A 27,871-nucleotide genomic window follows, 5' to 3' on the forward strand; every position below is an offset into this window, starting at 1 on the left:
CAGACAACAATTTTTCCCTCGGCTCAAGAGCAATTTCATGGAGTAGCAAGAGGCAGCCAACTATTGCCTTGTCATCGACATGGCAGAGTACCGGGCTGCTTGTGGTGCTGCTTGCGAGGTGGTGTGGCTGCGGAGGTTGCTTGGCGAGATTGGGTTTCCATAGAAGGAGCCCACGGTCATCCAGTGCGATAACCAGAGCTGTATCGCTATTGCTCGGAACCCGGTCTTCCATGCCCAGACCAAGCACATAGAGATACAATCACTTTGTTCGTGAGAAGATCTTGGTTGATGACATCTTGCTTCTTTATTGTTCGACGGAGGACAATGCGGCAGACCTCTTCACGAAGTCTCTACCTCACACTATGCTCCGGCAGCACTCCAGCTCACTGGGATTGGTTCCACATCCAGGAGCTCAGAGGGGGTGTTAGCAATCATCTCCTGTCTGTACACTATGTCAAGGCCTCTGTTTTGGGTGTGCCCACCTAGTTTTGGTGTTTCCCCATTTTTCCTCACTTCCCTGTATTTTTTCCATTTTTTGCTACGTGTGGGAGGCTGTCCTCTTCCTATTGGTTATTCCATTTGTTGGCCGACTAGATCCTGGGCCCCGACCTGTTGTCCAGCCCTGGCCGACTGCCCTTGTGCTGGCCGTGGGCATTTGGGCTGCTGTCGGCTGTTTTAGTGCTGGCCGACCAACAGCCTAGGACCATATAAAATGGCCCCTTGCCCCCCACACTTGTCATTGAGCACTCCGGGATTTCTTTGTGCATATATAGCAGAGTTACACTATCTTCTCTCTCTTGCATTTGTGTAGTGCTCTCTACAACAGTTGTCTTCATTTCCGTTGTGCATTCTGACATCTAGATCACTCACGATGACTGGTCATGTGGTTAGAGGCACCAGAATCCACATACCATATATCTTTAGGTCCTGATACATGTCTTGTTTTGGAGCTGAGCATGTGCTGCATCACAAATAGCTGCTCACTTCTGTCATCACTACCCTGTTTACTAGATGATGCATAGTTGCCTTGCTGTAACTTTCCACTTTTAATATCATTCTGCTTTTTAAAGTAATCCCTTGCCATGTGCCATGGTTTGCCACAATAATAGCATTCTATGCTATTTTCACTTTGATTTCTTTATCAACCACCTTAGCCTCTCTCGCTTCTCTTGCCTCTAGACTCGCCTCTTCCACCTGTGTGTGATTGCTGCTACTACTGCGAATCATTGGACTATTGTTGTCCATTCCATGTCAGTCACCACCTTGGCCTCGACTAAGATCTCTACCTCTGCCTCTATCTGAATTGGAGTAGAAGGCATGTTCTGATGTGTTCTTGCTTTGTGAAAAAGAGTCCTCACAAGATTTGTCTTCTACAATCAGCACAGACACTAAGTCCCGAAAGTTGGTAACATTCTCTCTGACTGCAATGGAGATCCTCTCTTTGCCAAGCCCATTCAGACAGACGCTCACTAAATCATCATCTTCCACCGATACATTGATAGACCCAAGGGATTCAAAAATACCCTTAATCTTTAAAACACACTCATTGATAGACATTCTTTTCTTCTCCACAATATGCAGCTCTTGTTTTAGCTGCAGTTTCCTTGCCTTTGTGTTGATATGGAACATCTGTACCAAGTTTTGCCATACAACTGCTTGAGTGTTGGCATCCTTCATCGTGTCTGTGACACTTATTGAAAGCTAATACATGACTTTCCTTACACTTGGTTCCAGTCCTTGAATGCCTTTACATCTGCTGGAGTGACATTCTCTACAGGCAACTCTCGAGGTTCCTCATTGTCTCCTTCGATATAGTCCTAAAATCCTTTACCAATTAGGAAATTAGTCATTCTGAACTTCCAAGCATGGAAGTTGGTCTTGTCCAGCTTCTCACTAATAATCCGATCGATTTCGTCAAACATGTTTACTTGTAGCAAACACAATCCTGCAAACAGATAATTTCTATATGCAACCTGTAACACAGCAGTATCTTCTATGACTGCCGCAGTGGTATTTCAGCATAACCTATATATCACCAGATGTGACCAAAGTACATGTACATACATCCAAGATCAGCAATACATGTGCAAACACTATCTGTACTCCCAAAATCTGCAATAACCAGATTTTAAGTGGAGACAGTTCTCAACCAGAACTTTCAGAACTACCGTAAACACCTAGCAGTTACCTAATGAAGACCGAAACGTGCCTAAAACGCAATTCTGGCCGCAAAACTTTAGAACAAAGTACTACATACCACGCAAGCACCTCCAAGCCCGCAAAGACAGCTCCTCAATCGGAGATGTGTAGCTCTCGAAGCTACCCAAGGAGTGTCATACCTAAACAAGAAAGGGAAGAGATGATGATACTCTTACCTGTGTACCGCTTTCTTGCTTGCTTTGTTCTTGCCTCTTGCTTGCCTCCTTAGCTCTCACACGAACCGGAGCTCTAATACCATAAAGAGAATGCGAGAGAAAGGGAAAGCTTGAGTTCCTTGCAAGCAAACACACATATACAAGAGAGAGATGGATGGCTGAATTTTCTTCTTTCTTCTCTCTTCTCTACAATCATATACCTAAAAAGATAAGAGTACATACTATAAGGGAAAGTACTCTCCTACAATGACATAGAATGGTCCGTCCATAGTGTGAACTCGACTATATGAGCTAGCGCTATGACTATGCTATAACTCTAGTACTCCAAAGTGGCTGTCACACAGCCTGTCATGTACTAGCAACATAGCAACGATAATCTCACCAACCATACTAGTGGCATACGTGCAGAAGCTATCACCCACGCGAGTCATCAATGTTTGCAAAATCAGAGTCCACCACATACCAATGAGTTTGCTTCAACATCAGAGCCCACCACCCATACTTGCCAGCTCTGTGGCCCAGAGGAGTTCTAAGTGAGCGAGCCCAATGTATCCAGCAAGCCCGATGCCCTAGATCCAGAGCACCATGGCCCTCCAACGGACAAAGGCTGAATTCTCCGCCAAGGCCGATCCAAGAAACTCTCCGCCGTTGACATGACATGCTTCCATCACAAAAGCCTAAATGCTCCCAGCACATTGGGAGGTTACCAAACAGGCTGTGATAAAACTGCAATAATATGTAAAATTAACTACCCAAGCCATGCTTCTATTTGCACTAATAAGGTACCATTGTATCAATTTTGGTCTCATAGGCCCTTGGAGTCTTTTGTAGATACTCAATATTACTTTCTCTCTCTAAATTTTAATCTCTCTCTCTCTCTCTCTCTCTCTCTCTCTCTCCTGGACACATGAGGTTCTTTTGCTGCCTACTTTATTGACATCCAATTTGCTCATGGATAACATCTAAGTTTGTAACAGCTTTTTGGTCTCATAGACCCTTTGAGTCTTAATAACATCTACAATACCCGCCATGTTGGGCAGTCCTCCTATCACCCGAGATATACCTTTTGTAGAGAGACTGATGGAGTATACACCGCAGAGATCTACAGCTTGTTGAGTGCTGAGGATCCACAGAGGCCATTAGCAGAGCTCACACAGATCCTGACAGAGGCTTTACATACAGTTGTAGCGACAGCCTTCCCACACACGCAACCCACAGTACGACCACGTCCTGGGAGCATGCCCCAGAATAGTTGGTATGATGATGACTGTAGGAAGCTCAGAGCCCGGCTACAGAGAGAGGTGGCCACAGGTGTTACTACATATAGACACTCACGCATCATCTTCCGATGCCTCATTCGGTGGAAGAAGAGAGCATTCTTAGCCCGGCTGGACAGAGACATGTATCAGCTGTTTTTGAGTTAGGATTCTGGGGAGGCCTGGAGATTGCTTAGAGAGCACCCCCTGCCTCCGGCCATTACCTCTCCAGATACATGGGGCAAGTATGCAGCCTCCCTCTACACAGTACCAAAGCAGCCACCACTACCAAACCCTCTAGAGCCTTGTCCACCCACTTCTACCTTCTTCACAGTAGAGATGATGAGGAAGGCCATCAACAGATTGCATACAGGGAGGGCACAGGATCATGAGGGCATTGTAGCCGGGCATTTCATACATGCTAGAGATATGATTGCAGACTTGCTAGCTCTCATGTTTAATAGAGCCATGTGTGAGGGGTTTCCTGGGACTTGGAGTACTTCCACGATTGTGCCAGTACTCAAGTCTGGAGATCCGAGCCTGCCGAGACTAACTACCACACACCATTATGATTGGTCACTCGCTGGCCAAGCTATATGCCTCTATTCTTGAGCAGGAATTGAGCAAATGGGCAGAGAGACAAGGGGTCTGAGCTCAGGGACAAGCCGGTTTCAGGAGGAGATTCTCTACTTTGGATCATATCTTTACCCTCACGGCTATTATCGAGGACTTGGGGGTTCCATGTGAGTTCATTTGGGGTATTATGGCACTTTATGAGACAGTAGCTGGGCTGGTGCAGACTTCAGAGGGTCTCTCCCAGCCAGTACACTCCACTATAGGGGTGAAACAGGGCTGCCCGCTCTCTCCGACTCTACTTGGACTATACATTGATGAGATCTTTGATTATATTGTGACATGAGGGGACAGAGGAGCCCAGTTGGCTGGCACTTGGATACCTCTGCTCTTATATGCTGATGATATTGTGCTTATAGCAGACTCACAGAGGGTATGCAGAGGCACTTGGATACTTTACATGCTTATGCACAGGACAGTGGGCTCTCAGTTAACCTTGGTAAGACCAAGGTTATGGTGTTTAACACTACAGCTCAGTGGGTCTAAAGATCAGCGCCTATTTTCACATATGGGCAGAAGACAGTGGAGTATGTTGACTCATACACATATCTTGGAGTGGTGTTCACTGGGCCCACATTTTCCATGAGGGGGGCAGCAGAGGCTAGATTGACTAGAGGATATGCAGCACTAGGAGGTCTAGAGAGGATGTGCTCACAGGTACAGTTTCAGGAGCCACGCACTAAGCTGTGGCTTTTTGACAGTGGTCACATTGGCTATGCTATATGGAGTACAGATATGGGGGCCTAGCCTAGATCGTCACAGTCGATCAGGACGCACATACGATGGATGGAGATTGATGGAGAGACCACTTGTGTCCATGATCTCCAGGATGATTCGGGCTAAGGCCTCGGTACCCCATGAGATTATCAGAGCCGAGATGGGAGCACCACCGATCGTAGTCGAGGCTCTTGCCAAATCAGTGTCCTTCATTCATAGCACCTGGGAGCTTCCCCGACACCGGTATGCACGACTTGCTTTAGAGTCCTCTCATCAGCTAGCCATGGAGGGAGACACTTCATGTTGGTATGCGCAGATAGCATCCTGGTTTGAGCTCCACGGGTTCAGTTTAGACAGACTTCCACCCTTCCAGTACTCTTTGGAGGCACCCTCTCTCACCTTGACACATTCTGAGATTAGTAGAGTCATCAGACAAGACCTCATTCAGTTGGACACTAGGAGGACATGGCTAGATTAGAGGCATACCTCCAGGGGACAAGATTTGTTAGATTTGTTGGATAGAGCCAGAGACGGAGGAGCACTACATTGAGATTCGAGGGTGCTACCATTGCCTTTTCAGAGAGGGATTTGGACCACTGGCTATAGTCATGGACTATTGTGATCAGCGATGCTTGGGTTTTTATCTCCTGGAGATCTGCAGGCTCAGAGAGTCCATTATCAGGAGCAGACGCCCGACTGGCAGGGAGTCCACACAGAGACAGATTACTGACTTCTTTAGAGGGACTACCCGGGAGGACACACAGCCGACAGCCCAGCAGTGGGCACCCCGTGGGACTCTAGTTGAGCGAGCTATCCAGTTGGGCAGATCCAGACGCCCGAGGGTTTGCGGATCCTCACATCGGAGACCGTGCCTACACCGGAGGATTCAGAGCATCATTGCAAGGCATCGGGCTTGTCCGACCAGGCATCTCACTATGGCAGATATCCAGGCCATCCACCGGCAGAGACCCATGCTAGAGCTCCTAGGATGATTACCACTCCAGCCATATACTGGTGTACTCACTGTCACTTTTGTACTCCCCCATATTCATGTATTCATGTATCCATGTACTCATGTACCCCATTTCGACTAGTAGCATTAGCTTCCCACTCTCCCTAGTTGCTGCTTCCGGATGCTCCCTACTAATGTATTGTAGGGCTAGATACTGTCAGAATATGCAGCAGAAATGATAACCAAACTTGGGTAGACAAGAGCAAGTAGACTGCAGAAAATAAACAGCACAAGAAACACAGAGAGATAGGTGTGTAAACTCTTCTCTATACACAAGATCCTGAAAAAACTGAATGAGAAAGTGGTGGGGGCTAAGGGGCTATATATACATCCCATAGAGGGCAGTCGGCCAACAGAAAGAGTGCCCACGACTGAAGAAAAAGTCCCACGACTGCATAAATGCAGTCGGCCAGCACACAGATGCCCACGACTGATGAACATCCAGTCGGCCAGCAGCCCTGTAGCCCACGACTGATGAACATCCAGTCGGCCAGCACTGGGGTGCTCCTGGCATCATTTGGCAGCCCTCCCACCACTAGGAAAAATGGGAAAAAATAGGGAAAAAATACGGGGAGTGTGGAAAAATGATAAAACACCTCATAAGGGCGGGCACAGCCACAACAAAGGCCCTGGTGTATCAAAATAGACAGGAGATGACTTCTAACACCCCCTCTCAGCTCCTGGCTGTGAAACCAACCCAAGGGAGCTGGAGTGCCGCCTGAGCGTAGCCTGAGGTAGAGACTTCGTGAAGAGGTCCGCCGCATTGTCCTCCGTCGAACAATAAAGTAGCAAGATGTCACCCGCCAAGATCTTCTCACACACAAAGTGATACTGTATCTCTATATGCTTGGTCCGGGCATGGAAAACCGGGTTCCGAGCAATAGCTATACAACTCTGGTTATCGCACTGGATGACTGTGGGCTCCCTCTGTGGAAACCCAATCTCGCCTAGCAGCCTCCGTAGCCATACAACCTCACAAGCAGCACCACAAGCAGCCCGATACTCTGCCTCTGTCGAAGAAAGGGCAATAGTAGGCTGCCTCTTGCTGCTCCAAGAAACTGCTCCTGAGCCGAGGGTAAAACTGTATCCTGAAGTAGATCTCCTCGTGTCTGGATCTCCTCCCCAATCTGAGTCACTCCAACCTTGGAGCTTGACTCCATTCCCTCCTGTGTAAGAGAGTCCTAGATCCTTCGTACTCTACAGATACCGCAAGATCCGCAATCCTGTTGGGGTAAAGGCGTTATGCCCACCCTTATAGTGTGTACAAGCCCATAAGTTATAGTACATAGTACACTTAGTACTTTTAATGTACTAAGTGCACTATGTGTACTAGTGCAATATACATGTGTGATAGGGGAGTCACACACTCATGCTATTGATGAGTTGACTTATCCCCACAACTCTCTCTCTCTTTCTCTCCCTTGCTTCTCTGTGTATGTCTCCCAAATGACCTAACCCTAATTCTTCCTTCTCCCATCAACTGGTACCAGAGCCCTGGTTTTAGGGTTTTGTTCTCAAGTGCTGCATCGCTGGAATTCAACTGGAATTCATTTGCTGCGTGTGTTGAACTATTCGCTTCTCTGTGTGGGCGGAAAGAGAAGGAGTCGAGGGCAACCTTTTCTCCTTCAGCAGAGAGGCGAAGTGACGTTGTGCTGCAACAGACCAGTTAGCGACTGACTGTGAAGTAGTCGACTGGAGAAGAAAGCAAGAGCACGCACGGGATGTAGAAGGCGCTAGGCGAAACTGAAGCGCCAGGCGTTGAGCGAAGGCTGCTGGGCATATGGAGTCGGCCGGCCACCTAGGCGAGTAGCGCTAGGCGAAGACGTCAACGAACTGGCGACGTGTTGCTACCAGGTGGAAACACAAGGCGGATAGAGCTCGTAGCGCTACAAGGCAGCAATCAGGCGACCCGTAGCGTGGCTGAGGCAGCGAGGAGGCTAGCGCTCACGTTGACTCATGTTGAAGGCGAAGGCGAGCAAGCGAGCGAGGAGTACAATTCGTGCGTGCACCAGCGAATCTCTCCTCAGGCAAATTCGTTCGCTCCACGTATGTTGGGCAGCCATCGCCTTGCACCTTCTGGCCTCACCTTCTACAACAGTAACAGCAACAGCAGCCCCGCAGGAGCTTCTTGGGCTCCATTGTTTTCCAAAGCTTGATGTTGGGTGCTGGAGCTTCTCCACCTTCTGTCTCTGCAAGGTCTAAGGTTTCCGAGGCTGAACAGAGCATCAGATTTCTGCAGCAGCACCAAATTCAGCACACCCCCCTTTTCCTGCAACAAAAAATCAGAAATTACAAGGTATTTTCCTCAATTTTTTTTTGGGATTTGCAATTGAGCAAGTACAATCATCAATTGAGCAGGTACAGGTGCCCAATTGCTCAATTTTGAGCAAAATTGGCAAAATTGGGTGACATTGGTCACAATCAGGATCAATTTGCAGGAAATTGGATGTCGAAATTTGGGGCTTTTGATGTAATTGTGCAATTAAGCACTCATACATGCTGTATGATGTGAAAAATCGCACATTTGGGCAAAATTGCAACAAATTGCAGTGCAAATCAAGGGGCTTTTGTGCCGATTTGGATGATTTGCATGCAGGCAATCGCATTTGATGCTGTGGATAATGTGTTGATGCCTTACAAGCACTCAATGTGCCTGTAAATCAAGGGGCTTTCATGTATTTGATGTATATGTGGCCAGGGGGAAGCATCGTGAACACTCTGGATGCCTTCATGTGCGTCAATGTACCATGTATGATCAGAAATTGATCTTAATTCAAGGGGCTTTTCAAGTTTGTATGCTTGTTGAGCTTGGCAAAGCAGCAGGCAAGACATTTATGCCTTGAATCCTCAAAAATCAGCTTGCAGTCAAGGGGCTTTTGCCCAATTTCTGTTCGGAACTGTTGTATGCAGTGTACAGGACTGTAAAAGTCTGATTTTCACTCATTTGGACAGCCAGGAGAGCATTTATTGCTATTGTACCTGCTGGTACAGATTTGGCACAGCTTTGTGCAAGTTTTGGCATGGCTGTACACTGTTTTGAGTGACCAAAAGGTTCAATTTCAGCTGCTGTACTTGCCGGTACAGGTTTGGTACATCATTTGTAAGCACTTGGTACTGCTGTACAGTACTTTGGAAGGGCAACAGAGCACATTTAAGGTGCTGTCCAAAATCTGCAGCAACCAGATTTTGGTGTTTTCATCACATACAGTGGGAGAAAAGTTGCATTCTTGCTTTCGCAGTGGGAGATAAACTTTGGGAGAAAAACTGTGAGCACTTTGTGTGCTTTTGGTGCAGTGTTTGCACATTTTGCAGGGAGTCAGGCATTGACAGGTTGCATATTGCTATGGCAACCACCACAGGTGAGAGCTCTTCATTGCTTCACATCAAGAAGCTTGAAGGCTCGCATAATTATGATATTTGGCAAACCCAGTGCTACAATGTGTTGCTCCAGAAAAAGCAGCACAAGCCTATCAAAGAAAGGGGTGTAAAGCCCGCTTCTCTTACTGCTGAAGAGTGGGAAGATATGGATGAGCTAGCAAGATCTACTATCATGTTGTCTGTGTCAGACTCATTACTTTTCAGCATTCGTGAAGAGAAGACAGCTTGGGGAATGTGGCAGAGATTGCAGGACTTGTATGCCCAACAAAGTGCCTCAAGCAAAGTGTATTGGTTGAAGAAACTCATAGGTCTTCAGATGAAGGAAGGGGCGTCTATGACAGCCCATCTAAATGAGTTTAATGGTATTGTCAGCCAGGTCATTAATCAAAAATTGGCAATGGACGATGAGTTCAAAGCCACTTTTCTGTTATGCACTTTGCCAGAGAGTTGGGACACATTCAGGACAACCACTAGCAATTCGCATGCTATGCTGTCATATGCAGATGTTGAGGGTGCTCTCCTTCAAGAGGAGATGAACAGGAAAAACAACTCTGTTGGAAAGTCCAATGCAATGAATGCACGTGGGAGATCCCAGCAAAGGGGAAAAAGCCAAGAAAGGGGAAGGAGCAAGTCTCGCTCCAAAAAGGATTTGGAATGCCATTATTGTGGCAAGAAGGGACACATTAAAAAGCAATGCTACAAATGGAAAAATGATCAAAAGGAAAAGGGAAAAGGCAAAGACAAAGAGAAAGATGAAGCCAAAGATGTAAAGCCGAAGGGCAAAAGTGGAGTCAAGATTGAAGAAATCAATGTGTCACATGCAGGTGGCAGTGAGGATGAGGTCCTATTTACGTCTTCACTTGATGCCCATTCACTTCTTACAGGTGGTCATGGTATGCACTCATGGATCATTGATTCAGGGTGCCTCCTTTCATGTCACAGGTTGCAGAGACTTGTTTGTCAGGTATACTGCTGGCAATGAAGGAGTGGTTTATTTGGGTGATAACCATGCATGCAAGATTCTTGGCAGAGGTGATGTGAGGCTTGTATTTTCAGATGGCTCACAGCTTATGCTCCATGATGTCAGGCATGTGCCTGAGATCAAGAAGAATCTGCTTTCTACTGGACAGCTTGATGATGCTGATTATGTTACCACATTTGGTAGTGGAAAGTGGAAAATTAGTAAGGGCTCACTGGTTGTTGCCAGAGGCTCTAAGGTGGACACTCTTTACTTCATGCATGCAGGTGTTTGTCACCATGCTAATGTAAATGCAACCGAGCTGCCGGAAATTTCTATCTGGCATAGCCGGTTGGGACACATGAGTGTCAAAGGAATGGAGCAATTGTCTCGTTTGGGTTACTTGCCTTCTCTAAAGTTTTCAAGTTTTCAGTTTTGTGAGCATTGTATATATGGTAGGCAACTACAGTGCCCCCACAAGAAAGCTCTTGGACAGAAAGATGCTCAGTTAGAGCTTGTGCATACAGATGTATGTGAGATGCCTCAGCTTTCTTTGGGAGGGGCAAAATATTTTGTGTCTTTTATAGATGATGCCACACGCAAGGTGTGGGTCTATCCTCTTCGTTTGAAGAGTGATACATTCTCAGTGTTTCAGAAGTTTGTTGCTCTTGTTGAGAATCAAACTGGCAAAACACTGAAGGCTTTGCGTTCCGACAATGGTGGAGAGTATATGTCCAAACAGTTTCAGGACTTTTGTGATGCTAAAGGCATCAAGAGGGAGCTCTCTACTCCTTATGATCCTCCACAAAACGGGACAGCAGAGAGGATGAACAGGACCATTCAGGAGAAGGTCCGTTCTATGTTGTCACATGCTGCATTACCTCATGGTTTTTGGGCTGAAGCTGTTATGACAGCCGTTCACCTTATAAACAGGTCACCTAACACGAGGCTTGGTGGGAAAGTGCCAGAGGAAGTATGGACAGGGAAGCCTCCGTCATACAAGCACTTGAGAGTATTTGGTTGCGTTGCGTACGTGCACATACGCAGGGAAATGCGCACCAAACTTGATCCTAAGTCTCACAAATGCATATTCCTAGGATATGGTGACAGAGGTGAAATGGGGTATAGACTTTGGGATCCCATGAATAGAAAGATTATACGCAGCAATGATGTCATTTTTGATGAAACATGCATGTATAAGGAGCCTGCAAGGCAACAGGAGCCTGGCAGAGTCATCTTTGATGATGATGGACATCATGGACAACAACAAAGGGCTGTAAATCAGCCATTACAGCAGGAAAACCAGCCCTTAAATGGTGCTGAAAATGGTCCAAATGGACAGCCAGAGATGGCAGAAGATATCCCTATGGATATACCACAGTTAGAGGAGATACCGGGCATGATTTTTCAGCCTTATGGCATGGAACAGGAGCCACCAATGGGTGATATGCAGGCTGGACAGCAACCTGCAAATGATGGTCATTGGGTACGGAGGTCCACTAGACCCTCCAGAGCCCCTGACAGGTTTGTTCCAGGGGTTGACTACTTGATGCTCACTGACTCTGGGGAGCCCTCATGTTATAAGGAGGCTTTACAGAGGGCAGACAAAGCTCTATGGGAGCGTGCCATGAAGTCAGAGATGGATTCTCTGTACAAAAATGAAACATGGAAATTGGTGCATTTGCCTGCAGGCAAGAAGGTTTTGCCATGCAAGTGGGTTTACAGGCTCAAAGTTGCACTAGATGCAAAGCCACCAAGATACAAAGCCAGGTTAGTGGCTAAGGGCTTCAAGCAGGAATATGGTGTGGACTTTGATGAGATCTTCTCTCCAGTGGTCAAAATGACCACACTTAGAGCTGTGTTGGCTTTGGTTGCGCATGATGATCTGGACTTGATTCAGATGGATGTGAAGACTGCTTTTCTTCACGGTGATCTCCATGAGGAGATATATATACAACAGCCAGAGGGTTATGCAGTAAGTGGAAAAGAGAAGCTTGTATGCAAGCTGAAAAAGAAGTCTTTATGGGCTCAAACAGGCACCAAGAGAATGGTATCATAAATTTGATACATTCATGAAATCTCAGAAATTCAGGAGAAGTGACATAGATCACTGCTTGTACACCAAGAAAGCTTTGGATGGCAGTCTATTGATTCTCATTTTGTATGTTGATGATAGGGAAATCTCGTAAGGAGATGGATACCTTGAAGCAGAAACTGCATCAAACCTTTGATATGAAGGATTTGGGTGATGCAAATCACATCTTGGGTATGCGGATACTTCGGGACAGAAATCAGCATGTGTTGTATTTGTCTCAGAAGGAATACATTGGCAAAGTTTTGCAGATGTTCAAGATGGACGGGGGGAAGAAGACTAGTACTCCTTTGCCTCCATATGTGAAACTCAGTGCTATGGACAACCCACAGTCGGATAGAGACAAGAAGCATTGGGAAGCAGTGAAAGGTGTCATGAGATACCTGAAGGGCACACAGGATTTGTGCATTTGCTTTGGCAAACAGGATGCATTAGTGCATGGTTACACGGATTCGGATTATGCCGGTCATCCAGATAACCGGAAGTCTACTACCGGTTATGTGTTTGCATTCACAGGAGGTGCTGTGTCATGGATATCCAGGATACAGAAGTGCACAGCCTTATCTACTACAGAGGCCGAGTATATTGCAGCCACAAAGGCTTGCAAGGAGGCATTATGGCTATCTCGGTTAGTGGTTGATTTGGGCTATACAGGGGATATTCCATTGTTGCATTGTGACAGTCAGAGTGCCATCCAGTTGGCAAAGAACCCTGTCTTTCATGCAAAGACGAAGCATGTGGATGTGAAGTATCACTTCATCAGAGAGGTGATAGAGAACAAGCAAATTCAGCTTGTTAAGATTCATACGGATGACAACCCGGCTGATCTGTTGACGAAGAGTTTGCCTCCGGAGCGGTTTGCTCATTGCAGACACTTGATGGGCATTGGATGAGGCCAGTTTCAGCCTTGATATGGCCTTGTATATTATCATGTACATGCTGATTTTTTCTTTTCCTTTACTTAAGGGCACTTTGCCTTTAAGTGGGAGGTTGTTGGGGTAAAGGCGTTATGCCCACCCTTATAGTGTGTACAAGCCCATAAGTTATAGTACATAGTACACTTAGTACTTTTAATATACTAAGTGCACTATGTGTACTAGTGCAATATACATGTGTGATAGGGGAGTCACACACTCATGCTATTGATGAGTTGACTTATCCCCACAACTCTCTCTCTCTTTCTCTCCCTTGCTTCTCTGTGTATGTCTCCCAAATGACCTAACCCTAATTCTTCCTTCTCCCATCAAATCCTGCGTCCCAATGAGACTTCAATGGCGTCTGTATAAAAGAGCTCAACAGCCCCACGGAGAAGCTCAAGTCCAATCTGGTGTTCAGCAACCAGATCAATGAACCAACCAACTTCCGGTACTGCGAGGCATCAACTGGCTCACAAGGATCTGTAACAGTTAACTTTGTGTTCGGGTCCATCGGCAAAGTAATAGGCTTGCAGTTCTCCATCCCAAAGGCCTCAAGCAACTCATGAACATACCGCTGCTGAGAGACGAAAAACCCCCTCTGGGTCTGCCAGATCTCCAATCCCAAGAAGAAGTGGAGTAAGCCTAAGTCGGTCATCTCAAACTCCTTTGACAAGGCAGCCTTCGTCACTCCAATGTGCTCCACATGACCGCCAGTGAGAATGAGATCATCCACATAAAGGATGATAAGTGTGACCAAGCCGCGTTCCCAAAAGAGATACAGGTTCGGATCTGCAACCGATCTCTGAAATCCAGTCCGAATAAAGAAGGAATCAATCTTCTGATTCCAAGCCCTGGGAGCCTGCTTAAGACCATACAAGGCCTTACGTAACCTGTAAACCATCCCTTCCGATCCTGGAACAATAAAGCTTGGAGGCTGCTCAACGTACACCTCCTCCTGCAGGTCACCATTAAGGAACGCAGATTTTACATCCATCTGGTACACGGGCCACCTCTGAGAAGAAGCAAGGGCAAGAACGGTCCGAATCGTGGACATCCGTGCTATCGGTGCAAAGGTATCCTCGTAGTCGATGCCTGGCCGCTGAGCATAACCTTTAGCCACAAGCCTGGCTTTGTGTTTGTCCACCGACCCATCAGACACGCATTTGGTCTTAAAGAGACCCATTTGACACCAATGACTGACCGCTTCGACGGCCTCGGTACCAACTCCCAAGTGTTGTTCTTCTCGATGGCATCAAGTTCCACCTGCATGGCTTTCCTCCAAGTATCCTGTGAAAGGGCTTCCTTTACGGAAGTGGGCTCTTTATCCCGCATGATACGAGATATCAAAGCATAGTTCACCTGAAGAAGCTCCGCCGTGTTGCTTTTATCTCGGATTCGATGTGATCTTCGAGGGCCGTCCTCTGTGGTCCACTCGGAGGGTAGCTCCGTGACACCTGACTCCCGAAGGGTGTCTAACAACCACCTAGGTACTCGAACAGATCGTGGAGCCTCCTGTGGTTGCGGGGGCTCAACTCCAGCTGCGGGCTCAACCTCCTGTGATAACTGAGGTGGATCAACTGGAGTAGTAGACTGGGAATCATCATCAGACTCCTCTGGATCTCCAAGAAGTGGCGGCTCCTCGACAGTGGATGCTGGAACATGCTCGTCAAAGACCACATCCCGGCTGACAACAATCTCGTTCCTCTCTGGATCAAACAACCTATATCCCTTGGAAAGAGAGTTATACCCCACAAATACCAACTTGTGAGACTTGGAGTCAAGCTTCCCCCTCTGCTTCTTCGGAATATGTACATACGCGTCACTCCCAAAGACACGGAAGTGCAAGACATCGGGTTTCCTGCCAAAATATGCCTCAAATGGAGTCATATAGGGTACAGAAGTCGTCGGAGAGCGGTTAATGGTATGGACAGCTGTTGCCACAACCTCACCCCAAAGTGGACGAGGAAGATCACGATGCTCCAGCATGGTCCTCGCCATCTCTACCACAGTCCTGTTCTTACGTTCAACAACTCCATTCTCCAAAGGCGATCCGGTATTGGCCAATTCCCTTTTGATGCCATGATCTACACAAAACCGGAAAAATACAGTCGAGGAGAATTCACCTCCTTTGTCAGCCCTCAGAGTCTTGACCTGAAATCCAGACTCTTTCTCCACCATCACGTGCCAATCCTTGAACCGAGCAAAAGCCTGGTCCTTTTGGGAAAGAAAGTAGTGTTAGAAAAAGTGATCTATGTCATATCATAGACAAGGTCAAAGGGATGTGGATGAATGTGGTGAAGGCTAGGAGTTATCCCACATGCAAAGGCAAAGCCCATATGGTACTTGGACCTATATAAAGGGTCACTTCAATGGAATGAAATACAAGCACAACATCTCAAGTCTTTTTATGAGTACAAGTTTCCATCTTGTAACCTAACTGAACTTGAGTCTATTGCACTGTTTTCCACACTCACATTATGGAGTTTTGTTTAGTGTTTAATCCACCATGATTTCTAACATGGTATCAGAGCTTAGGTTTAGCGTTTAGATTAGTGGTGGATCTAGGATTAGGAGGTTCTTAGTCATTAGGAGGTGTGATTAGTGTTAGACTTACCAAGTGATTAGGGCATCTCTTAACTTCTTTAGTTTGCTTGAGAACAAGATTGCATTAGTCTCCTTTTAGGGTTTCCATTTTTTTCTCTCTTGTATTAGTAAGATAGCCAAGTTAGGCATTAGGTAATGGTGGGTTTGTGAGATTTTTTCAAGGGCGGCTTAGATTATTTTCTCTCATTCACTAGCTCAATGCTCCAACATCCCAAGGGTAATAGGACTTCCAAAAGCAAAACAAAGAGAGAAGAAGGATTCTGATCAGTAGTCTTGTCAAAATGGAGAGAGAGAAATAGAAGGGTGGCCATAGCATAGAGAGGTGAAGTTTGGGCCATTAGCTATCATAGAATTTAGCAAAGCAAAGCATTCATCTCAACACATAGCTCTCTTCAATCTTTTCTTACTTAGGGCATCTACTGGAGAGCAGCAGCAGTCGCCTACAGTTTTGTTCACAACCATTGCAAACAACAAGCATAGTAGCTCTCAGCATAAACCACTGCCACAAGTAATAGCTTACACGACAGCAGGCTACAAGCGTTCCATCGCCAGCATCATAGAGACGGCAGCATCAGAGGCGAGTGATAGAGCAGCAACGAATGCGCCAGTAGTTGCAGATACAGCCAGCCGGAAGAGGGACGCTGCAGACAGAGACACCGCCTTGCAGAGGTGATCATGAGAAAGCACTGCTGCTGTTCGTGAGGGAGCTGAGGACCTGCTGACGACGGCGACTGGGTTGCACAGCTCCTAGTGAGGACAAACAGAGGGAGTACTTGAAGAAGAAGCAGGCGATGCAGCTGATCCAGAATCGGCAGCGTGGACAGATCCGAAATCAGCGCAGCAGCCGCCGGTGAAATAAAAGCTGGCATTTGAAATAAAAGATTCTCTTTTATTTTTTTTGAGACTAAGGTTTAAAAACCTTAAAATAATTTAAGAGGTTGTTCCTATGGCACTTAAGGAAGAATGTTATTATACCTCTTTTTTGGAAAATTCTATGCATTATGAAGATGCCTCAAGGATGGGAATGCACGCACAGTCTATGTGCAATGTCAGGACGGAGAAGATGCTATGCAAAAATAAAGATGCAGATGAAGACGCAAAAATGAATGAAGACAAAGACGAAGATATCAATGAAGATGAACAAGATGCTGTCTATGTCATGGCTCACATGTCATAATGACGAATGAATTATGCCCTCTCTTACCCAAATGTTTATGTATGGACACCTCTAACCACCGATGATGTAGGTTATGTGTTTCTATGATGCTCACAATATCTCTCAGTAGGCCATGTAGCCCTCAAGGGGGGATTGATGGGGAGTTGGGTCTCCATGACCAACAAATAATGATGATGATGCCCATGGATATGATAATGATGATGCTATGATGATGATGGGGTATGGGAGAGGAATGTTTTCATGTAGGAATGTTTTCATGTCATTTTCTTTTCGCAATGTAGAAGCTATGCTCCCTATGAGCGATGCTAATTTCTTTTATGTACTGTAGAGCTATACTCCTTATGAGTTAAGCTTTTTCTTTCATGTAATGTTTGGATCAAGGGAGGGCAATATACCATGCCATGAGCAAGGAAGGGCATTATGATATGCCATGATCAAGGAAGGGTGTTAGAAAAAGTGATCTATGTCATATCATAGACAAGGTCAAAGGGATGTGGATGAATGTGGTGAAGGCTAGGAGTTATCCCACATGCAAAGGCAAAGCCCATATGGTACTTGGACCTATATAAAGGGTCACTTCAATGGAATGAAATACAAGCACAACATCTCAAGTCTTTTTATGAGTACAAGTTTCCATCTTGTAACCTAACTGAACTTGAGTCTATTGCACTGTTTTCCACACTCACATTATGGAGTTTTGTTTAGTGTTTAATCCACAATGATTTCTAACAAGTAGACCCACGTGAATCTGGTACAATCATCAAGAAGCAGCATGAAGTAGAGAGATCCTCCCAAGGATGGTATCTATTGTGGTCCACACAAGTCAGTGTGAATCAACTCCAATGGTTTCGAAGCCCGCCTGGAAGCCTGCTTCGGAAAGGATTCCCTGTGCTGCTTACCACGTATGCAAGAACTGCAGCGTCCTTGCCTATTACCAACATCTGGCAAGCTAACCACCATCTGGTCCCGAAAGGCGCGCCGCAAAGCATCCACATTTAAGTGGCCAAAACGAAAGTGCCACAAATCTCCGACCTGAGAGCCCATCAATGAGGAGAGTGCAGAGAGCTTGTAGATGCCATTCTCCACACCACCTTCCCAAACAACTTTGCCTGTCTCACGGTCCCTTAGAACAACTGAATGCTCCTCAAATTCCACCCGAAAGCCAATCTTGCATACCTCATGCACTGACAGAAGATGAAAACCCAGAGCAGGGACATAAAGAACACGGGAAGCATGCTTGCCCCCCTTGCCGTCGAGAATAATCTCCATCCGGCCTTCACTATGTATCAGAATAGTGGAGTTATCGCCAATAAAGATACGACCTGACTGCCGTTTAAGATCCAGAAAGAAGTCACGGGATGGAGTCATGTGCCTGGAAGCACCACTGTCGAGAATCCATTCCCGGGTATCCTTTGCGGTGAAGCCAACTGCCTCCTCGCTCGAAGATGATGAAGCATCGGAGTCCACCATCTCTAAGTGCACAAATGCCGGATTCTTCGCAGCTGAGGCTGAGGAATCAGCACTCTTCCCTGTCCGCTTAGGGCACTTCCTCCAGTAGTGGCCTTTCTCGCCACAATCATTACAAGATCTTTCGGCCTTCAGCTTCTCTCGTTCTGGATCAGGCTTCTTCTCAGAAGACTTCTCCGGTGAAGCCTTCCCTTTGCCCTTGTTGGTATTACGGCCTTTCGACCGTTGGCCAGTTAAGGCCTCCGAACCTCCGCCGTGAGGAGGGTTCGTGAAACGTTCCTCTTGGTCCAAGACCATTGGCACAAGCTCCTCCCAAGTAATGGTGCTGAGCCTACCACTCATGATCAACGAGGAATAGAAAGCAGAATACTGACCAGGCAAGTGGGAAAGTAAAGTGATGGCCATATCTTCGGAAGATATCTCTTTCCCAGCTTGAAGGACTTCCTGCTGAAGGGCCTGCAGCTTGTTGATGTGTTCCCGCATCGTCGAAGACTTTGCAGGGTTCATAACCCACATCTGCACTTCCAAGGATATCCGTTTCATGGGTGACACCCTGTTATACAAAGAAGCCAAGTGCTCCCATATGCCTCTCGCCAGCGTCATGTGCTTCACATGGTTGATCACTTGTGGTGTGCAATTGAGGAAAATAAACGACCGGACCCTGGCGTTGACACGATCCCACATGTGTGCCTGTGCCTCTCGGTCCTTCCTCGTCGATAATAACTCCCCTTCGTCGGCTTCCAGCCGTGGCACCCCTATGATAATAAAATCAGCAAGGTCATATGACTCCAGAACCGACTCCATCATGACCTTCCAGATGCCGTAATTGGACCCGTCCAACTGACGATCCACTGGGAACGTGGGGAGAGTCGGAATCTTCACGTGCTTCTCAGCCATCTCTAATAAATCTGCCATCGCGGACAGTAACCTGAAAGGGTGGGTGGGTGGGGAAAAAAAATCTGAAAATCTGCAAGTGGCTGTCCAGCACCTTTGCCCGCCTTCCTCTTGCACCTTCTCTTCCCATTCAGCCCGAAACAGTCCACCAATCAGCAACCTGTTGCTCCCTCTCTTGCTCAGAAAAACGCCCAAGATCTCCTAGAGCCTAGGGCTCTGATACCATGTCAGAATATGCAGCGGAAATGATAACCAAACTTGGGTAGACAAGAGCAAGTAGACTTCAGAAAATAAACAGCATAAGAAACAAAGAGAGATAGGTGTGTAAACTCTTCTCTATACACAAGATCCCGAAAAAACTGAATGAGAAAGTGGTGGGGGCTGAGGGGCTATATATACATCCCATAGAGGGCAGTCGGCCAGCAGAAAGAGTGCCCACGACTAAAGAAAAAGTCCCACGACTGCATAAATGCAGTCGGCCAGCACACAGGTGCCCACGACTGATGAAATCCAGTCGGCCAGCAGCCCTGTAGCCCACGACTGATGAACATCCAGTCGGCCAGCACTGGGGTGCTCCTGGCATCATCTGGCAGCCCTCCCACCACTAGGAAAAATGGGAAAAAATAGGGAAAAAATACGGGGAGTGTGGAAAAATGATAAAACACCTCATAAGGGCGGGCACACCCACAACAAAGGCCCTGGTGTATCAAAATAGACAGGAGATGACTTCTAACAGATACTTACCTTCAGTTCTTTCTTTTCTTTTCCAAACAGTGTATCAGATGTCACATGGTTGTAACTTTGGTCTCATAGGTCACTTTGGCCTTTTGAAGACGTTAATATAACATTTCATTTTCTCTTTCTCTCTCTCGCTCTCTCTCTCTCTCTCTCTCTCTTTTATGTTTTTCATGTTTTCTTGACATCCAATTTGCTCATGGATAACATGTAAGTTTGTAACAGCTTTTTGGTCTCATAGACCCTTCGAGTCTTAATAACCTCTCTCTCTCTCTCTCTCTCTCTCTCTCTCTCTCTCTCTCTCTCCGCCATTGGTCATGTTAAAAGTCTGCTCACATTGACTAAGAAGAGATGGAATTTCAGAGATCCTCACAGACAGACCACTTGCAATGTCTGCAGTTATGCAAGATTAGGAAGACCAATATAGAGGAGCACTACTTTTTCATATTAACAATCCACTATGGAATCTGGGGTAACATAGGGTTTTCAGCCCCTATCACACTTTACTCACTAGCCTGATCATGTATGCAAGCGTCTCTGCCAGAGGCAACAGCTCCAATGGAGATTGATGGCACCTAGGAAGACCATTGATCAGTCACAAACTACAAGATAGCAAGAAGCAGAGCGAGCAATCTTCAATTTTGGACAGCAGACAAACCCCAAGGATACCTTCCACAAGCAACCATTGGAGCAGAAGCTCCAAGCACGCCTCCTGAAGGAAAGATGATACATGCTATAGTTCCATGGCCTTCCCTCATTACAGAAGATTTTCTTGAAGTCTATCGCAACTGTAAAGTGACTGTATGTGAAAGAGCTACTCCTTACTGAACCACCCACTCTAGGTCTCTAATGGCACTGTTACCAGTTTGGTTGCTTAACAAGCATTTGGAAAAAAACAGCACAGAAGGGAGGAAACACATACCAGCAATGTTTATCCCTAAGTTTTGGGCAGTTTCCCAAACATCTGGAGCATTCTCCCCGCCTTGGATTGCACGATATAATCGAGGTCCATTTACAATTGTTGATATCCCTGCTGCAGCAGAAAAAACAATGTATAAAAATTTGCGGACAGCCCGAAATGGGGCTTGCACCTCTCCAATGAGTTTCAAGTCCCTCCTAAAGCCTTGGCCAACATCTTGCCCTCCCTTTCTGGCCTGCAAAAATAGCAGCAAATGACATGTAGAAGCCCACCACATACATAACCTTCTATAGTTGAAAACCATAATACTTATTTGAAAACAAATTGTCACAACAAGATGACACGTCACAAACCTCGTCTTGCAATTGCTTGAACTCTTGTGTCCCTCTGAAAGAAGCCAGATCAGGATCATTCAGAATGACACTAAACTTCAGATCATAGTCCCGAAGAGCTTTCCGCAGGGCCTCAGAAGCCATCTGTTCTTCCTCTCTATTACAAGAGTGTAAATTAAACATCATAGCAGATACATGTACCCTGTCCAGGATGAAGACTCCAACTAGTGACAAGAAATCAAGTGAGGAAAGTTCTAACCTGCATGCATGGCAGCAAGCTTTATTGTAGAGAGCTGCCTGAGCTTCTTCTGGCTCTGGGTTCATTGTCAGAGCTGCATCAAACTGAACCAGTGCATCCCTAACCTTTTGAAGCAAAAATGCATACAGACCAAAAATGAGGTAAATCCCCCAAAAAAAATGATTCTTTACGAGAGCAACATGTGGAGCTACAAGGATAGTTTGAGTAAGAATTAGAAATGAAACAAAACCACAAATGCAAAGAAATACATTATTATTAGTGACTAAGAGGAGTGATTGTGACACGCCTACAAGTATGGAGGGCAGAGCTAGACATCAGATAGCAGCCGATGCACCAGGTTAGACAGCGCAAGTAACACATGGCACTACCACGTGGCACTGATGATGCGGCAGCCCAGTACAACTGGCCAGCAGCAATACCACTGGCCGACTAGGAGCATCAGTTCGCCGAGTTCTTGCACAAGCAGGGCATTCAACGCCAGCTCACCTCCACCTACTCCTCCTCACAAAATGGAGTGGTCGAGCGCAACAACCATACCGTGATGGATATAGCACGCTCCATACTCTTTGCAGCAGAGCTGCCTGAATACATTTGGTCAGAATCAGTCAACACTGCGGTGTACCTTCTAAACCATTGCCCTACGGTCATTGTCCCTCATAGGACCCCGTTTGAGGCATTTTATGGCGAAAAACCAACTGTTTCCCATCTCCATGTCTTTGGGCATCGTGCTTACACACATTCCAAAGGACAGGAGGGGCAAGCTTGAGCCAAGGACCGAGTTGCTCATTTTTGTGGGCTACTCTTCTGAATCAAAGGACTACAAAGTCTTTGTGTCACTATTTGGCCACCCAATTGGTCCACCCGTGCTTTCTCATCATGTATGTACATCGGACTGGTGTCCATGGCAGTTGTATATGCTGGGGATTGATGCCACTCATGTGATCCTGTGCCTGACTCACCTCCCAACCATGACAGCCGTGGGCAAGCCCACAGACTTGGCTGTCCCCACCGAGCCACGAGCTGAGCTAACTAGGATGATGTACCGACCAATCTCCTCCTCGCAACGTCCCATACCGCCACGAAGCTGCCCTCGCGGGCCTCAGCTGCGTAAAGCATGTGCACGTCTGCACTAGATCCAGGCTCCAAGACCATAGAGCTCTCACAAACTCGCGGGCCTCGGCCTCGAGACTGCTGCCAGCCTCGGCTGCGTAAAGCATGTGCACGTCTGCACTAGATCTAGGCTCCAAGACCATAGAGCTCTCACAAACTCGCGAGACTCTCTATATCTCAATAACTAACCTTGGCCACCCTTTTATAGGCTCTTGGCCGGTCATCGGGCGTCCACACTTGGGCGCCCGCCCGTCCATACTTGGGTGCCTGCCCGTTAGTATATCCCTAACTCAGCTCGCCAATCAGCCTGCCTAGTTCCAAGCTTCCCCAAGCCTCGAAACTAGTCTTGCGTGCGTGTAGCACACGATAGATACACACTGTGCACATGACATACTCCCCTTCCTCTAAGAGCTCACTCCTGAGCTCACTAAAAAGCCAGGGTAATCTCTCTGAAGAGTAGTCAATGTCTCCCATGTAGCGTCCTCCTCAACACGATCCTTCCACTTAATCTTGTATTCCGTGATAAGCGTATTACGCAATCTACTTTCACGAAATCAAAGAATCTTTTCAGGTTCGTGCGAAACAAATATCATGTCCTTGACATCTATAATTTCTTGAGGAGTAACTAACTGATCTGCTCCACCCAATACTTCCTTAAGTCTACTGACATGAAATACAAGATGAACTTTCACATGAGAAGGCAAATCCAATTCATATGCAACTGTACCAATCCGTCGTGTAACACGAAATGGTCCACAGTATCTAGGGGATAATTTCGGAGATCTACCTGTCCGTAAAGTCTCGAAATCTTTCGGAACTCGCAAATACACCATCGTTCCTTCAGAGAACTCTCTCGGTGAACGATGTCTATTAGAATAAAACCTGTCTCGGTCTAGAGCACTTCTAATAGATTCCTTCGCAACTTGTAACATTTCCTCCATGTCTTGCAAAAAACTACGTGCTGCATCATGCTGAAGTCCAGAGAATCCTACTGTAACAGGTGATCTAGGTTGAAAACCATACATAAGCATGAAAGGACTAAACCCTATACTTGTATGCTTAGTACTGTTATATGCAAATTCTAACATAGGAAGATAATCCTCCCATGAGCTCTGTCTTTTGGATACATATGCTCGAAGCATATCCTCCAAAATCTGATTCACTCTTTCAGTCTGGCCATCATATTGAGGATGATCAGAGGAACTCAAATTCAAAGTTGTTTCCAACTTCTCAAAAACAAGTTTCCAAAAATCACTCGTAAACTTAAAGTCCCTATCACTGACTATGTCCTGCGGTAACCCGTACAGTCTAAACAATTGCTCGATAAACTGCCGAGCTAATTGTGTAGCTGTAATAGTCTTCCGGGTCGGTAAAAATCTAGCCATTTTTGTCAAGCGATCTACCACAACCCAAATAGAATCGTGGCCTTGATGTGTTCTTGGCAATCTGGTAATAAAATCCATGGAAATACTTTCCCATTTATTACCTGGGATTTGCAAAGGATGCAACAACCCAGCCTGTCTAAAGCGTTCAGCTTTATTTGCCTGACAAATCTGACACTTGAGAACATAATCTTCTACATACCCTTTCATCTTTGGCCAATAAAAAGTATGTTTCACTAATGATAACGTCCTGTGTACCCCAGGGTGTCCAACAGAGGGTATCCAACAGAAGGGGCGTCGTGACACTCCTTAAGAATCTTGGACCTAATGTCCGGGATCTGTGGTACACAAATTTTGTCATTACAGAATAGTAAACCATTCCGAATCATCCACTGGCCTCCTGCAGCCTGAATAGTAGACTGCTCAGTCATCGAGTCTTGGTCAATCAATGAGCTCCCGTCCTGTGGATCTTCTGCCAAAATGGACCAAAATAACTATCAGTCCTGCAAAGCCCTCTCAATGACTGAAATAAGTCAGTAGAAATCTCGGTGAACGACAAAGTATTCACCTCTCTAATCCGACTAAGCGCATCTGCAATACTGTTCATGGACCCTTTCCGATAACGGATCTCAAAATCAAAATCTTGCATTGACTCTGCCCAACGAGCTTTCCTGCCTCTCAAATCATCCGCATCACACACATACTTGATTGACTGATGATCAGTCAATACCACAAACTTGGAGCCATATAAATAATGTCTCCAAACCTTGAGAGCATGAATCACAGCATAAAGCTCCTTCTCAAGGGTTGGCCAACGAGATTGAGTGTCGTCTAGCTTTTTACTTTCAAAAGCAACCGGTCTACCATCTTTAAATAGAGAAGCCCCGATAGCATAGTCACACTGGCATCAGTTTCAAGAACATAAGGCCGACTAGGATCAGGCAATGCTAAGACAGGTGCTTCCTTGACTTTATCTTTCAAAAGTCTGAAGGCCATATTCAAATCGTTATTCCAAGTGATAGCCTGATTTGACTTACGTCCACGATCTTTCAATAAGTCGGTTATCAGTAGTGTGAGCTGAGAGTACTCCCGTACAGATTTCCGAAGAAAAACAACAAAACCGAGAAAAGAACGAAGTTGTTTCACTGTTCGCGGTATAGGCCAGTCCAGAACCTTCTGAACTCGGTCATAGTCAATGCTCAATCCATCTCTAGTGATCTTGTGTCCCAAGTAAATGATGTCAGTCATAAAGAACTCACATTTACTTAACTTAGCATATAGTCGATTCTGTCTTAAAATAGATAAGACAATCGTGAGGTGTCTGACATGATTCTCAAGAGTACAACTATATATCAAAATATCATCCAGGAACACCACCATAAATTTTTCCAAATGTTCACGAAAAAGATCGTTCATCATTTGCTGGAAAGTGGCTGGAGCATTGGTTAACCCAAAAGGTAATACGAGAAACTCGTAATGGCCATACCTAGTCCGAAAGGCGGTTCTTTCGACATGCCTTTCATGAATACGTATCTGGTGATAGCCAGTACGTAAATCTATCTTCGTGAAATATTTCGCTCCTGCTAACCGGTCAATCAGGTCATCTGATCTAGGGAGAGGATAAAGGTTCTTAATGGTCAGCTTGTTCAATCTCTTGTAATCTATACACATCCTCCAGGTATTGTCCTTCTTTCTCCTAAGCAACACAGGTGCATCCCAAGGTGATTTACTTGGACCGATCTGGCCCATCCTCAAATAATCTTCGAGTTATTTAGCCAACTCATCTTCCTCGGCTTTGCTCATCCTGTAAGGTGGAATATTGACAGGATGAGCACCAGGGATCAAGTCAATACGATGATCTACTGCCCGTTCAGGTGGTAAACCCGATGGCAGTTCCTTAGGAAATACATCTTGAAACGAATCAAGTATCTTCTGTAATTCTTTGCTTTCAAACACACTTAATTCATTTACATCCATGGAAGGGATGAGAAAAGAAGAAAGTGGAATCAATATACAATGGAAAGCGGTATACAAAGAAGAATCCATTATATTTCCAAAATCAATTGTATTTACAAGAGATCCCTGAGAGGGATAAATACAATTACCTAAAATACTATACTGGGTGTCCCTATGCTGAAAAGAAAAAATATGACTAGACCAATCTGTGAAAACCCTTGCATTGTAGCATTGATCCAGAACAACCCAAACTCAAAAGACTCTACAAAAGACGAAGAGCATATGATCTACATCCACAACAACCAACCCTACCCAAAGCCAAATACTTTATCATGTTCCTCTTCACCCAATTACCATCTCCTTCATCTTCTCTCACGGTTTCCTTTTGGCCCGTGAGGGGGTGTGCGACAACCAGCCCAAAATGTGGCTTTGACCAGGTTGGCCAGGCTAGTTGACTAGGCCAACCAACCTGGTCGGGTGGTAGATTTGCACTATATAAAGCCGGCCACTTCTCCACAATTAGCATTGATCATATACACCAACTCAACGCGTCCAACGTGTCAACCAATACTCCATTTTTCTTGGATATGGAGTCTCATGCCAAGACGATGTAGGCCAAGAGAAATGGAGGACCTAGGAGTATTGGACATGGAGTCTCATGCCAAGACAATGCTAGCTAAAATAGTGGGAAAGATTTTGAAATTTTTCTTTTATTATTTTAAAATATTGCTACATACAAATATAATACATAAGAGTATAAACCATATTCAAAATAATATAAGTTTTAATATATCATTATAATGATGAATTACAAATGTAATAAGTCACGTGAAATTACTAGTAATAAAATAGACTGTAAATCTATTCCATTTCACTAGAAGGCTTTAGATCATTATTTCACTTACCTAGTGAATTTTACATCAATTCCAATAGTCTTTAAAGATAAAGTCTTGATTAATTTTGATTGTAAATAAGCAATTTATTTTCCTAATCAAGAGCAAGGCAAGCCTATGGTGAATTTACGACTTGGGAGAGAGAAGCTTTTATACCCTGCCTTTTTTGAAGAGAGAGAGGCCAAGTTCGACCGCGTCAGATGCTGTGGTTGGTGCAGCCTCCGTCCCTGTCTCCTGAGCGGCATTGATTTTTACTGTAGGCGACCTCCTAGGGTTTCTGGTAGCTACAGAGTGGGATGGCTGCTGTCCACGATGCCCAATAATGTGAAACAGCCGGACTGGTTCGCCATTGAAGCAAGACGTATTGTTAATTGATGTGAAGAAAGGTAGGGTTGGAAGAAAAGAGAGGCTTTGAGATGCACTCATGGTTGTGCGTCTCTCACTACCCAAAATGCACTTTATATATATATATATATATATATATATATATATAATCTTTAGGAGGACATTAATTTATATATATAATTTATTTATTTTTTATTTTTTTAAAGTTTGGCTGGAATTTGATAGAACAACACACACCCTACATGCCATCGCTTCGAAGCTGGCATTATCTTTTAGCACATATTCACTCTGTGCCCCAGCATTAATTTATTAATGCCTAACCTTAGCATATGCTAACCTTTTAGGCTATTCACTACATTGCCGACAGCCAGAGAGACGACAACTAACAGATGACCACCACAGTATACGATAATATCACCTTTTCTTATGCTCTCAACTTTGGGAGCACATTTCTTGTAGG

General features: G+C 45.6%; 1 protein-coding gene across 2 annotated transcripts in view; it reads right to left on the minus strand.

The window, feature by feature from the left end:
* The window catches only part of LPA1 (tetratricopeptide repeat (TPR)-containing protein), a 55,965-nt gene extending 28,454 nt beyond the window's left edge, over positions 1 to 27,511 (minus strand). The window contains exons 1-4 of one of the 2 annotated variants that reach the window (XM_086795440.1): positions 27,223 to 27,511; positions 21,726 to 21,829; positions 21,488 to 21,623; positions 21,138 to 21,369 (exon numbers count right to left, since the gene is read on the minus strand). In XM_086795440.1, the coding sequence (XP_086651566.1) occupies positions 21,138 to 21,369; positions 21,488 to 21,623; positions 21,726 to 21,829; positions 27,223 to 27,492 (742 nt within the window). In that variant the 5' untranslated portion in view covers positions 27,493 to 27,511. Of the gene's footprint in view, positions 1 to 21,137; positions 21,370 to 21,487; positions 21,830 to 27,222 lie in introns of both variants that reach the window. The other variant, XM_086795441.1, reaches the window with a different exon arrangement.
* Between the last annotated feature and the right edge of the window lie 360 nt (positions 27,512 to 27,871).

This window comes from Cibotium barometz, chromosome 62, assembly GCF_041138505.1.
Source record: "Cibotium barometz isolate CiBa-2024 chromosome 62, ASM4113850v1, whole genome shotgun sequence".
In the NCBI taxonomy this organism is placed as follows: Eukaryota; Viridiplantae; Streptophyta; class Polypodiopsida; order Cyatheales; family Cibotiaceae; genus Cibotium; species Cibotium barometz.